Source organism: Bombus bifarius, unplaced genomic scaffold (genome assembly GCF_011952205.1).
Source record: "Bombus bifarius isolate JDL3187 unplaced genomic scaffold, Bbif_JDL3187 scf7180000008026, whole genome shotgun sequence".
In the NCBI taxonomy this organism is placed as follows: domain Eukaryota; kingdom Metazoa; phylum Arthropoda; class Insecta; order Hymenoptera; family Apidae; genus Bombus; species Bombus bifarius.
The window spans coordinates 1679352-1695338 of NW_022884399.1; the positions used below are offsets into that span (position 1 = coordinate 1679352).

The window sequence follows — 15987 nt, forward strand, 5'->3', positions numbered from 1 at the left end:
TTTGTATGCTGCCATTGTTTTCAAGAAGATAGAGCGTATGTTTTGTACAGAAAAATTGGAAACAATTCTAAAGATGAAGATTACAATTCACCAACATTGCGATCGTTGTAGTTGATTTATCAGATTCTTATCTGCAAAATTTTTTATCGATATTTTTTAACAGCTATGTGTTAACATTATTCGACAAGAAGTAGCCATTATATGACGTATTAAATCTGAAATTTATTTGTTTCATTAATTGTTCATTTTTTATATCCCTTCGACAGCGAATGTGTATCTCTCTTTATCACAAAAGAATATTTATATTTTACAACATGCAGAATTAACTCGGGAAAATGAGCAGCTTGAACGAATTGTTAAAAAAAGCTACATTAGTAGATATGTTTTCAAACGTTCGATTAAATTAATTATTAGGTTGCATAATAAACTACCATACCAGATTTTGTTTCGGGTGTTTTAAAATCGTAAAAGATTTCACAATTACTTTCTCCTGTATATTATTTAATTCAGAAGATTTTAGTTTATCATACAGTTTAGTAGTAGTTTGATTATTTTCTTAAAGCAACAATGCTTTACCTTTTTAAAAGTATGATTTTTTAGCTATCTTTCTTTACGAATACAAAACTTTTTATCCAATTTGTCGAGAATAACAACGAGTCCTGTAAGTTCTTACCTTATTTTCATTTCACAAATTTTCATTTCAAAGCAAATTATAACCGGAACCTTTTATCTTGAAAATTACGTTTATTATGTATTAACTTAACGACGTTCTGTCAAAATCATTAAAAAGAAGAAAAAGAACGCTATTTGTAGACAGAATAGCAGTATGAAGCCATACAGGATAACAGGACAAAACCATAATAATGGGTAATATAAATTTGAAAAATCTCGAATCTGTACCTGGTGTACTAGGGCCCATTCCTGATCCAGATGCCTCTTCATCTTCGTGACCATAACCACCATGTTCATCTTCATCATCGTTATCGGCATCTTCTCCTCTGCCTTTCTTCCTCCATATTGGCCTGTCACCGCTTCCTGAACCATCCAGAGCTTCGTCGGCGAGCAGCATTCCACTATCCGGTGCCGACGCCAACTGAGACTGCAAGATCTACGAAAAAGGAAAGGGAACGTTTACATATGATTGTCATCTTGGATACTAACTAAATAAGCTCAGGAAGCAGAGAGAAATTCATCGACAACTTGGATCGTTCGATCGACCAACCTTAGTGATGGCATCAAGCTCAATATGTACATATACATCCAAAATAAATTCAATATTTAAGGCTTCATAGGAATCAAACGGTACTCATAAAGGCACGTACTTACAGACTAACAGTTCACAAACACTGTCCGCGAATAACATAACGTTTGCAACATGTTCAAAAACATTTCATGTCTACTCTGTGACACGACTATGTTTGCGAACAGTATACAAACGAATGAAAAATAGAAGACCAGCTGCTCGTGAACTGTTTGCAAAAATCAGCGAGGACGCTCCTTGCGATAGAATGAATCGAAATTCGTTCATTTTACACTTGCCAAGTATTTGATCTTCAGAAACTCGCAATCAGTACTCGCAAGTTTCGAGAATCTACTGATAACTATTTCGAACGAATTGAATCCTTATTGTGATCTACAAAGGTTTACTAGATACGTTTTCTTCTAAATAGAAGTATATTTCTTTATGGATTGAACGATGCATGTCGAATATCGATATGAGAGTATTAAGTTGCGTATGCCGAAAGCTAGCACAGGAAATATTATTGCTATTCGTATGTTCTCTACTTATTCACCTGCGGAAAAGTTAATGGCATCAAATCAAAATGGCCCACTTCGATGCAATTCAACTGTTGCTCGAAAGGTTATTTCTACATAGTACGTAACTTTTGAATAATTTGAGATTATGAAATTAGGTGCTCTAATGCTATATAGGATGGATTGTCTCACGCGCTAAGAAATAATTTCCAGTTTCTTCATTAATATGACGTTATTTACTTTCTATCTGACTGCAAGATGCAAATATATTATAAATAATGTCAGTGGAGCCAATGGAAATTTAACATTATTATTCAAGAGATTGGCCGGTTGCAACTTGTGGTTGCTTTGACAAATTTGGTCCTCGTGACGAATAGAATACGACGCAAGCAAAAAACATTTGCTCTTGAAATTCAAGGTGAAAATCAATTTTCCTTGAACCTCTTTTTTATAAATGTCCATCAATGCAAAGATATAGAAGCTCGCTGTGGTGGTCTTTACATTTACTTTTTATGCACTCTCCATGTGTTATTCCAAGATTGGACCCTGTGTAACAGTTACCCAGAAATGATATATTTATAAATATATTTAAATTAGACACATTATATATTAGATCGCCCGAAAAGTTTCTTTCGTTTTATAAGGAAATAATGGATGCACAACGTTTTCCGTTTTATATTATTTTATCGAATTACGTATGATCCATTTTGTTCTATTAAAATAAAGACCATAACGTTCGACAGATTAGGTTTCATGTTTGTACAGAGATGCGTTGTAGAAGACGTGTCTGTAAAAGAAAGACACTTTTCGGACAACCTAATATATCATCAACGTCATAGGGAACTCCATATGCCTAACTATCTTTTTCTTTTCCATACATTTCCACGAAGAATTTTACGACGGAATTTTTTCTGTTCGCCGAAATTAACTTCAGTTTAATTGGAATTTACAGTATTCCCTTTCCGGACGGTTGCACAATGTTAATAACGTTGTTGAAAATTCCGATCTAGTTGAATTGTTTAATTAAAATCCAGCACGTTCGATGTTACGTTAAGCAATATGCAACATGCACGAATTATATGTATGTAAATCGCAACTGGGTAAACGTTTATCCCACCGGAGGAAAATAGAAGAAATAGACGATCGACCCCCGAGTATTCATACTCGACGCTGTCGCATGAACTCGCTTATAAATGATTCATGAGTTCGCACATTGTCATACGTATCGTTACGCGCCCGTCACCTTCTTCTGGCTCTGTATAATTTCAAATTGGATTACACAGGTGCGATATGCCGCAGTTGACGGGTGTGCAGGTGTCATACACGCAACGAGCGCAAATCACCTGCCTGATTTCTAGACATGCGAATTAACGTGTGCTTAAGTGTTGGAAGATGCCTTGTCAAATGACGGATAACCGATGATGGACATCGAACGATTTAAAATGTTGCGTTGCACGTCGTAGTTGGCTGGGCTTTTCTTCGGAATTCGAGATCTTTCACGATCTCGCGACAGCATCTGTTATAGGTGAGTCGCGTTCATCAATTCTATAAATTAAAATCTATAGTACAATGACAATTGCAAAAATTATATTATAATTACTTATCCTATCTCTACGTAATAATAAGTTTTACGAAAATAAAACTATTTTTTGAAATGTTAAATAACAATTATGTATCTGGATAATATGAAGTACAGTTGATCGATTTGGCTTCTCAGATCCAATTATGGTTCGCATAAATACACACGTACAATCGAATCAATCGTATAAAGTGTTCGGAAACAGATTGCAAAATAATGTAAAATAGATGGATAACTATAGCTATGCGTAGGTGTGTATCCTTGCTGATTTTGATAAGGTTTGCTGCTGCAACTATTACATAGTTTTAAATTAATGAAGGTGGATATATTTGGTGTAGATATTTTATGGGGTTGGGGGTATTTCCTAGTTCTAATCCTGAACATTTTGAAAAACCTAATATTTCAATATCAACACGAGAACGAATCCAGATTATGTTCTTCACTTTCTCAAGAAAGAAAACCAACCGTTTCACTGTAAACTGTGCAACGCTATGCTCACACAATCACAGATACATCCTCCCATGTAAAACATATTCTACCTATAGACAGCAATACAACGTGAAAGCGACAATAAAGGATAATTAAAAAAATTCTAAATAAGTACAAGAGTTACTAAATTATCTAGAATGTTCTAAATTATATAGTAGATTTATAATCATAACTTTTTGTTCTTTTGCTGATTTCGTTTCATTGCTGTTAATTATAAATAATAAAAAGGAGAAAGGAACCTAATACTGAATAATTTAACGAATTATTATTCCAATGAAACTACCCATTCCAACCATGATTACAATCGCGTATCTACATTCCTTATTAATCATTCAAACGTGTATTCCGTAAACGCACGTCTCACAATTGGACGCATAAAACCCTCACTCGAGACACTCGATCGCGGCGCATTCACGAGAGAGACTCGACGCGTCGGCGTTGTCGATTTCCTACATATCAGATACCTGCCGCTTGCACCTGTTCGCCAATCACGAACAATCAGAACCGACTCGCAGCACCAATCTCACCCACGCATCTTTTAGACGGATCTTTCGCACCTTCCTCCTGTGCTCGACGTCCACGCGCCAGACGCACACCGGCTACACAACTCGCGGCTCGTATGAATAATTCCAGATTAGAAGGTAATTTATGGGTGTCTGGTGACTGTGTGTTCATGTACACGACGGTTAAAGCGACTACTTACTCGTTCGCCAGAGTATTTCCTGTGTTGTATTTAATTTCAAGACGAGCACGAATACAAATGAAACGACACACACGTTTAACGTGACACTTAAGGGAAGTGGAGACACGACAATGCAAGTGAAACGACACGAAATTTAAGTGTCTTTAGAGCTTAATTGAACTTTAACTATGATAAGTAGTGTTTATTAAGATAAATGTGAAGAGGGTGTTTTAATGTCTTATTAATATTAGGTCTGGCGGAAAGCTTTGTCGCTGTTATTATACAGTAATATATTTAATAGAATGTTACTAGCATCGTGACGATACTACGAGGAGAAGTTAGATTTCGCATTCCAATATGTCACTTGCAAATTGAAGAATCATCTGAAGGTAACGAAGTGAAGAGGGTGTTTCAATATCTTATTAATATTAGATCTGGCAGAAAGCTTTGTCGCTGTTATTATATACAGTAATATATTTAATAGAATGTTACTAGCATCGTGACGATACCACAAAGGGAAGTTAGATTTCGCATTCCAATAAGTCACCTGCCAAGTTGAAGAAACATCTGAAAGTAACGAAGCTGCTTAGAAATTATACGTTGCCTGAATAATGATCTGTGTTCTTGTTTCACTGATCCAATTAGCTAAGACATGGAAAAAATAAAACGCGAGTAACGTGAAAATTCATAGAGATACGAAGGATTTCAACATTTGTTGAAATGCTATCAGTCTTAAACGGACGTTGATATATTTCATCTAGCAAATCACGTTGAGACAAGTTTCCGTTCCACGAAATCAGTAATTAATGAAATCCTTATTACGTATATACGTCTTACGCATGGTTACGCGGACTAATCTAACTTTGAAACTAATTGCAACCCTTTCCTGTCCGGAAATGCGCTGAAATGTCTGTCTCCATTAGCATGCGATAAATATCTTACTAACGCTTTGCCGTCCTTTTGTTTCACACAATGGCTTGTCAGCGGATCCGGTTTACGTTAACGATTATGAATTCGCCACCGCGGATGACTGTCTTCATAAACATATAATATTTCATATAATATAAAAGGGTAGGGAAAAAGGACAAAGAATGTCACAGAAGAGCTTTATAGAGAAAATGAAGTTTTAATATCTTAGTCCATCATAAGGAAAAAGTTTAATGAATTTAAATACAGAAGCTCACGAAAATATTTGAATATTTATAGAAACTTTTTATGAATATATATTATTATCATTCGTTTTATGTAGGATATATGTATTTTAAAATTTCATTTGTAGTGTGAGACAAGACTAAATTATCATTTCTCGCATTTGAGACAAATTTGAGATTGTAAATAATATATAAATAATATCTGTTTAAACAAAGTAAAAGAATGTTGCCTTTCGAAATATATACATATAACGTATTTTTATATTTTGTTCCATAATTATTATGTTTTTACAGAATTAGTTAATAAAAATATGTGAACAGCGATCAACTGCCATTATGTTGTGACACTTTTATGAGGAAGAATTGAATAAAATATTAATTTATGTATTCACAGCTGAAATTTGTGGAAAGTTATTGTAGATGTGTAGAAATAGATACATGTTGTTGGCCAGAGTTCATCGAAAATAATAGAATGTCAGAATATCGTATTTATTCAGCGTATTTATTCAGAGATTGCTACCAGTTTCATTGGTGTTTTATATTTTCTGACATAATTTGGTCGTACTAATGCTATATATAATCAATTATATTTGCAAGAAATTCTCATAAGGAAGAAATTAAAATTAGAAAATCGATAAGGCCATAACATTAGTATTTTATTTAAAGTATTTATTTATTTACGATTATAGTATTATTATTCACTAAGTATTTATTTATTATTATATTGTTTTTGATGCGAAAATGAGAGCGGTAAATGTAGAAAATCTCCTGTAATCCCAAAAGAAAGAAATGATAATCTCACAATCAGTAAGATAGCTTTCGGAGAGAGCATGTCATTCGCGTTAATGGAAACGAAAAATTGTTTACTAAGACATTTTCTTCTCCATATGACGAGTGCTGCTTTTAAAATTTTCATCTCTTCTCTTTGTTGTTAGTTAAATTATTAATTTATTTGCAATGCTTAATTATTGATTATTAAATGTAGTGACGGAGGGAAAACAAATTGATTTGAGGGTTTACAGAGTAATCATGACAATGTATATAAATAAATTTGGAGTGTGGAAACAAAGAGGGAGAAAAAGCTACAATATTGCGACCATTTAATTGTTAAACATTTGTTCTTCATTATTTAAATTACCAAAATGTTATTTCTTATAATATCGATAATAATATGAATTTACTATTGCTATTTACTTGTACAAATAATTGAAATCTTTTTCAAAGATTGATTTCGCGGAAGGAGAGAGAGCGGATATCTATGATATTCTGATAATATTTAAATAAATGTTTGTTTCCGGTTATGAATATCTACTACAATATCTACAATATATATTTTGTATAATATCAATATACAGAATATTCGACGTAACCAGGACAAGCTATAGCTTTGAAACGGTAGAAGATAGAAATATATTTCATGAATCGAATTTCATCAATCGAATAATACATGCAATATACAAATATACGAATAATACGATATATCCATTCTGGAACTGATAGTACTTCGAAGATTTTAAGATCATCTATATTTTTAAAGATAGATTGATAATTTTTTTTTTAACCAGAGGTGATTTTGAAAACATTGAGAAGATGTTTAATTATTCAAAACGTTACAGCTTTCGGAACAAGTACCCTGTACCAGATTATAATCTATCAATCGGAACAATTCAATTTCGCGTAAGGAAATTTTTTTCTATCTCCTATCGTTCCACAGCTATAACTTGTCTCAGTTGCGTGAGATACCCTGTATGATATAACGTAAAAATTATTCCAGGGAATAGCGTGTACTTTCTTATATCCTGCAGCTTGTTATAAAATGTTATACATAATCTGCGAGTAATGTTAGTCTAAACTTTCATGTGTCTCAGAAGCACACTTGAACCACAACGCTTGACGTTGTCTGTGCCCGGAAGGTACATTTGGATTGCGAAGGATTAAACGCTGCTATCCGCATTTGCTTAAAGCGATTTTCGCGTTTAGCTAATAATCACGAACAAGATTACGCGGAGCTAAAGTGCAGAGAAATGCCCCGTTTCGTTCGTAATTACAACCGCGAGGCTACTATTGTATTATACCGAAGCATAAAGGCATCTTGGAGAAGGATTAAGAATGTTGGTTCGCCGACTGTCTCTTTAGAAATTGCTATACCGGACGCTGCGTTTAACGTTCTACATTTTACGGTCTTAATTTTAAATAGCTGGCTTTTCGATTCTTTTCATTGCAACTATAATTGAGATATTAAGTTTAGCGAAGTTCCTCAGTTATTTCATATATTTAGTACGAAAATTGTAACTGATATTAACATATTGCCTGTCTGTTAAATTTTGTATCTAATATTGCTTATACTGTTTAATGCGATCACAAAATAGTTATTGTGTAATTATTAATTAAATAATATAATTTTTATTTGACTTAATTTAATATCAGTTAGCATTATTTAATTTATTATTGAAAATTTTATAATTAGTTAATTAATTATTTAAAATATTGTATTAAGTAATAGTAATTTCTCTTAAGTGCTTTAAATAATTCCATTACTATCAGAGGTCAAACCTCGAGAACAAATAAATATTGCTATAGTAACTATTATACCTTCTAGTTTCTTTGTAACAAATTATTCTTTTTTTCCAGTAATCTTTTACAGGCCGTTATCAAATATAAATACTCTTTAAAATATGAAAAACTTATTAATTTCTTTTTTAATATTACGTGTATATAATAATAAGAAATAACAAAAAATTAAAAAAATTAAATAATACTTTCTTCGTTTTGTCCGTCATTATAAGCATTTAGTAAATTAATTACAACAAAAGTCGTCACTTAATTTATATAATTGATAATAATTTAATAATGTGATTTTATTTGTTTTACCGCAATTAATATTTGTTTTATGAGTACATAATTTCAAGATTTGTTAAACTATAAAAAAATTTGTTTTAAAATAGATTAATATACGAACACTTTCTACACTTATTGTACATATAATTTGATTACACGTATTCTCCGAAAGTTCAAGAACTGGTAATATAATGTCATCAGTAGACTATGAATATTTATAAATTTTCATATTTTTATATTCGTACAATTCAGATCTTTATAAATAAGATAAAAGATATAGAACCTAAGTAGATATTTGTTGTACATTTTAAACAACCAATACTTCCATTTATGTATTTCACATGTTTTTGTACATTATATATATATATATCTTTATTTCTTTAAACCCATAAATGTATAAAAATCTACAAGTTTAATTATAAAGTTGACGACCATGTCGAACCGGCAATAGACAAAGTAAGCGCATCTCGTCTATCTGGCAATCCGAAGTCGCAAGTCGAAAACAGGATGTGAACGAGAGACAATTCAATCGGAAACACGGTCAGCCAAGGCTGAGTCGAGGAACACATTACGGTTGAACGTGGACTCACCTGATTAATGTGCCTCAATTGGTCAATGAGCACGCTGGTGTTCGCGTTGCCGTAGGAAGTTGTTGTCGGCGACATTGTCGTTATGGTGAACTCAGGATTGTACCTCTGCGCCATCAAACTCGAATCCGCTACCGTCTTTGTGTATCTGCGAATAACGAGAAAATATGTGAAATTAACTGGCTTGCTAATGACGACATGCACGTACATACACAGGCTCACAAAAATATTCCGACACTTGCATATACTTTACGTGTGTCATACAAAACGTTTTGAAGTTTTATTAACGCTATTATGATACTCATCTATCACGATTATAGAAGCTTGAAACAAATCTGAAAGTATATGTATGTATACATATTTAGAACAAGTATACATACATGTATATTTCACAGAGATCATGAAAATATAATAAGCAGCCAATTATTCGTTACATATAACATTATGTCGTACAAAAAAATAAAAAAAAAAAGAGAATTGTGCACCAGAATCTGAAAATTTGTTAGCTCTGATTACATGATAATTTCGATGAACCATGTATCTTTATTTTCTGTGTTACAAAAATAATACAATGTTGGCGCGACATATATTCTCCGATACGACGAAATAATTCCATAAGCTAATCCATATTACGAATAATGTGCTCGATAAGTAGGTTAAACGGAAATTTACTATTCAATGAGATATGTAACGTCGAAAGACACGTCAACGTTACATTGTTATCGCAGCGCATTTTCTCCGGAGAGAGTAGACGATGGGAACCGTTGATTGATCGCGGTGTAATTGAATAAATATCAAGCATCGGCCGTATCCGCGCGATCAAAACGTTTTGACGGCAGATAGAATCGCGGCCTTTTGCATTTTAAGCGACTGTAAATTCCGCGCGGCGACGCACCGCGTTTTCCGGAAACGTAAATCCGATTTCGCGATTTCCGTTGAGTGCGATGGTAATTGGATAAATATCGAATGGTAGCCACTTCGATATCGAGCGTTCCCTCTATCTCCACCCCTCGCTTTCTGTCTGCCGATAAATTCATCGGTTTAGCCGGACGTCGTGTAGATACGTTGCACGCGAATACATTTGTTGCAATCTTAATGAGGTGTTCATAGAAGACGAACCAACTCCGATTCGTTGGTCGACCGCAACAATCTCCCACCGCGAATTGGTCGACAAAAGGAATCAATGATTACGTTCGTTCTGTCACGTTTCTTTAAATGGAAAACGGGACGATTTAATTTTTAAGGTAATCGGTGAATGATTGTACTCCTATTATCGAGTCATCGAATTTTTATACCCAGCACTTTGCCTTGGTTCAACAGGCAAGAAAAGGCTGAGTATTTTAGAAATGTTTCCAGTATAAAATTGTAAGGAAATTACGCATAGTGATAGTAATTTTTTAATATATTATATATAAGTTAAAGTTAACTTTTTAAGGGATGAACCAGGCTAGGGAAGATTTTATTTAAAATAAAGATGAAAAATAACAATTATAACTGTTTTATTATTTTTTGAAATAATGGAAAAAGTAATTTTGATGCTTGTCCAAAATCAAGTAAAATATTAAATTGAATTTTAAATATTGTATTTTGAATGGATAGAATCAAAGCCTATTTAAGAGATCATTTCAGGAAACATTTACTGAAACGTGAGATATCAAATAAAATAAAAAATTGTTTCAGTTAAATAATTGTTAACAGTTAAATAATTCAGAGAAAAGTCAATCGTCTGTTCAAATAAAATACTACAATTATTTCAAAATAACATCTATCTAACAGTCAAATAAAACAACATATCGTTCAAATAATCATTTTTCGTTCCGAATTTTATTCAAATAATACGGAAATTTAGGTTGTATGAAGCTTTTTTTTTATAGTAGCCTTCCTGTGATATATCACTGATTCATTTGCAACATTTTGCAGTTTGTATAATTTTGTGATTTACTATTGCGTTACTCGTTCCATTAAATGCTTCGGATTAACATATTAATGGCGTATTAATTCACGTATTTTTCCTGTTAATCTATATTCTTTGTGTTAGTTACAAAAATAAATTAACATATTCAAATTAATTAACACTTGATCGAAAAGGTCGATTTGTTTATCTTCTAGGAAATCGGTTACAAAGATCAACATTTTTTTATTAGAATTACTGACACAACGATCCGATCTATTTATATATCAATGCTCTGTGAATATCAATGCGGAAATACATAATTATATTATGGCTTTCAAATAGCTGTAACGAAATACCGTTTATACCTTGCTGGCAATAGAAAATTAATTCGCAACGGTCACGGATTAAGATGAAGTTCTCCCGAGATTGCTTCAAGTTAAAAAGCCAAATTAAGAAAATTAGTTTATAGAACGGACCGAACCCCCTGGGAATTGCTGACATAAACCGTGGCTCGTTAAGGAAACTGTTCGGATAATCTTAAAGACGGAACTTACGATATGATCCTAAAGAAATTCAAAAACTTTCAGATGGAGTTTCAGTTTCTAATAATCTCCTATCAACGTCACATATAAAAAGAAATTGATATTCAAAATAGTTGACGATCAAAAGTAGTTTAACATGTATGCTTAATCGTTAATTGATATCATCCAGTTGATCCACATGCCTTTAAGGGATAAGTTACTTAATTTCAAAATACTTCAGCCCAATTTCTATTGTATATTTTACATCATAAAGGCCATCCATAATATTTATCGAGAATATAAAGAACAAATATAAAACAAAAATTAAAATTATATACTTTAGAACTAAATATAACCAAACTCAAAATCCAGCGATAGCGATCGAGGTTTAACGACACAAAAATGTTATAATGCATATTTTTTATGTGAATGTTAGTAAGTTCGGCAAACAGCCATCACAATCATTATAATCATTTGACTAAAAGAAACAAGTCATCTGTCTTTCAAAACTTATTGCACCAGAATGATTTTTTTTATAAGAAAAATTTTTTCGTACATGTAAAATCATCTGATAATAAGTAGGAACAAATTGATTTCTCCCATTATGCATTTTTCCTCGCCAAATAATCATAACAAAAATAAAAAGTAATACTACAGCGTATGAATGGAAGATATTATAAAGTAAAACAAATAACAAATAATAACGCATAATCCCATAAAAGTTAACCAATGTCAAACCAAAAGATTGGTATATGTGCATAAATAACAGTGTTATAAATATACCTGTAGACAAAGCGTTTAATTACACACGAATAATGACAAATGTCAATATTGCCATTTTGAATTGAATTATTAAATCATCAATGCGTCGAGCTAAACTAACATCACGTCAATCGAATGTTCCCTTCCAAAATGACGCTTGAAGCAAGTGTCACGGCTAAACTGTAATTCTATTAGTACATATCATTCTGCCACAAAAACCGTTAGTCGTGATCAGTCAAATGATGCGAAACCAAGGCATTCAATGTTTTCGACATTTACGCTACGGAAATCGAGCATACGCTGGCGGCACTGAATTAATCCATTCGCGGTGTAAGTAGGATTTTAATAATGTAATTTCGTTGCGCGTTCAATGCATACTTAATTAATAACTTTGCAAACATGGAGATATAATGAAATTAAGGAGATCTACACGCGTTTCGTGCAATAATTTCGTGATATTGAATTCGTATCGGTTGTATGAGATTTCATTTACAAATTTGCGTAACAAATTTATGTGAAAAATTCTCGGTGACTGTTTCATTTGGGAATCATGAAATGGTGATAAAATGAAATCTAAAAATATATATTTGCTGTATATAATACACATATGAATATATACATTAAACATTAAAAATTTATATATAAACATAAAAACATAAACATATAAACATAATACATAAACATTAAAAATATATATATTAACATTAAAAATTTATCTAAAGAGATTTGTAGCTTTTTTTTTGTATAACTTAGATTTTTTGTGCACTATCATAATTATGTTGCAATGTCCAAGAAGAATAGCACTTTTCTTCTTATAGAATTCATCAAATTGGAATATTTTGGGGGTGACAGTACTGAATATTGTACTTTCTTTCTATTTTTTTCAAAGAATGTTTTGTTAGAGTTCCAAAGATAGATCTAGAGGTAAAAGAAGTCATGATTATTGACATAAAAGATCAAGTGTTTTAAAAACATTTTATATGCTTTCTTTTTCAACACATTATTCTATATGTAATATTAATGATACTATATATAATGTTATGCGATATAATATTTCATATATATATAATGCTTAATTATATAAAATATTATTTTACATCCAATAGGATGGATTTAGCTGTTTGCATCATTGTCATCTTTGAGTACCATTATAAAATATCCTTTTTTTTTCGCTATATGTACATATGTAATTATATAAAAAATGAAACTATTTGATTTCGTAATAAGATATATTTTGGTATTCGAGTTTTTGACATAGAACAAAGTCGGAATCCAGTCACTTAGTTTTGCAACTATATATTTAAAGATGACAGAACGCTTCCACAATATGTGTTTGAGGAACATTAAACTTCATCGCGGGTTGTCTAGTAGTAATGCGACGATTTATGGTAATCGTCGACTGTAAATTATTCCAACATATCGCTTTTGATCGACCAGAATGTGACACATTATCTAAATAAAAATCTCTTGATAAGAATTTATGGAACCATCTGACAAGTTTGAACCTTTGTTCTTCTCCACATATTCTACAAATGTTCTTTACTGTTTCCATGATCGCAGAGTGTTAGTCTCTTCGGTCTTTGTAAACCAGTATGAGTCGAATAAGCAGTTACCAACAGGCATTTTGTATTTAAGTATTTATTTTGAAAGGAAAATTCTAAACTCTAAAGTCTTAACCAAATATCATTAACAAAATTACAGCTATATACATATAGTGGGGGACGTTATATATACGTATATATAATGTACATGTACAATACAAGATGTACATATGCATATATGTATAATACATCTATAGTATGTTAAAAAATGAATTTCTATAAAATAATAATTTATTCTGTTACTCTAATTAAAAGTAGCTGTAAATTCTACATCATATTTCGAAAAAATTTTAACAGAAATCATTTTAATTTTTGGTAATAATAATGATATATTATATATTCATAAGTAGACTGTGGATTTTTATGCATTTATAGGAAATTTGAAGGTGCAAAATTTCACAGAATGTACATAATATGAAAACATATGTAAAATATCGAAAGTATAGTATTCTCTATAATACTTAGTAGGAAAAACAATTTTCTACCGAGCCTGTACTTTTTAAATTATATTCTGAAAAATATAAATTTACAATATAAATACCCGCAATCGAGTCATAAGAATTAATATAAATGTTTGTACCATTTTCATAAAATGAACTCTTCTAACATGTAGCTATAATATAATTTTAACTGATAACAGTTAATTCGAATCCAATATAATAAATAAATTAATTTAATAAAACAATACAACTGTTGTTAAGGTGGATCAGTAAGAATAAGGGAGAGAATGGTAATAATTCAAATTATTTAATAATTAATTATCCATTAAATATAACAATTACATGGTATAAAAAATATACAGTTTGCTATAAAAATGAGTAAGTACGATATGTAATATTATAATATAATATTACAAGCATAATATTTAATATTATCAAATAATAAAATATTTAAATTTAACATATTTAAAACCAGAATCATCTTTTTCACTATCAGAGTTACCCTACTAGAAGTATCACCGAATAGATTATAAAAATCGAGCACGGAATAAATCCTTGCCAGCTTTGCGAAATGGATTTAGCTCGTTTCACGAAACTTCGCAGTTTCATGGGAAGCACGCGCTCAGCTTATGAGCTGAAAGTATCATTGAATACCGTCGCTTTATGCGAGGACGGAACGAGATGTGCTATCTTCGATGCAATAATAGCTGGCAGGGGATACGAGGAGGGAAAAATCGCGGGACTTTTTGCAATAGGGTAGCCAGGACTCGCGAAGTTCGGACAAGCGGTGCTTCGGGCGATCGTTCGCTGGCCATCATGTTCCTGCACTTATGCATGCAAATAGGGGTTAATAATGCAGCACAGCCGCGAATAATAGCACGATAATAATTACGCGAAAGCTAGGCCAGCTGTTTGGCCGGCTAAGAAAATGTTGCTATAATTGCAACAAGCTCATTATGGAAGTTGACGATGAGACATGTGCGATCGATTCACTAGTTTGTTTCCATGAAAATGTTGTTTAAGCCCTTCAACATGGATCACTGTTTACGTCACACATCAGTATCGATAGGATATCTAAAGCGCTAAAACATGTTCCACATCTGAATATATTTTTGGATTTTTAAAAAGATCGTGAGCAAAGTATAGGATACCGTAATACGATAATTGTATAAACTATACGATAATAATGTCATATGGTAATAAAATAATGTCGTAGGTAATTCACCGTGGGAAAGACTATTTTGCTCTGGTGTAATAAATATGTACGCTACCGCTCTGGATAAAAAAATTTAATAAAATAATTTCACTCTGCAATTATTATAACTACGCGTAACAGAATATTGCGGCGTGATTAAATTGATTTCTGGAAGATTTTTAACAGATAGTAATAAAATTGGTGTATTTATGATTGTCAAACTTTAATTACTAGTTAGTGTGATATTTGACAAACTCATTTTTAGATTCTGTAATTTCTGAATTAGATATTAGATAAAAAAGAATCTTCTAAACTGATAGAAAAACTTTGAAAGTTAATACAAGCAATGCTATTTAAATATTAAATATATGTAGAGAGAAATTATTTATGTAATATATTATTTAATATATAATATAATATATATATTATAATATTATGATATAATAATATTATATTATATTATATAACAATATATAATATATAGATATAGAGA

At 31.6% G+C, this 15987-nt stretch overlaps 1 protein-coding gene across 1 annotated transcript in view; it reads right to left on the reverse strand.

Annotated features, from left to right (window-relative positions):
• Positions 1-15987, reverse strand: part of LOC117207291 (division abnormally delayed protein) — a 243951-nt gene that overhangs the window by 4676 nt on the left and 223288 nt on the right. Inside the window, exons 6-7 of the mRNA XM_033447340.1 lie at positions 9085-9229; positions 901-1108 (exon numbers count right to left, since the gene is read on the reverse strand). Coding sequence (XP_033303231.1) covers positions 901-1108; positions 9085-9229 — 353 coding nt within the window. The remainder of the gene's footprint in view (positions 1-900; positions 1109-9084; positions 9230-15987) is intronic.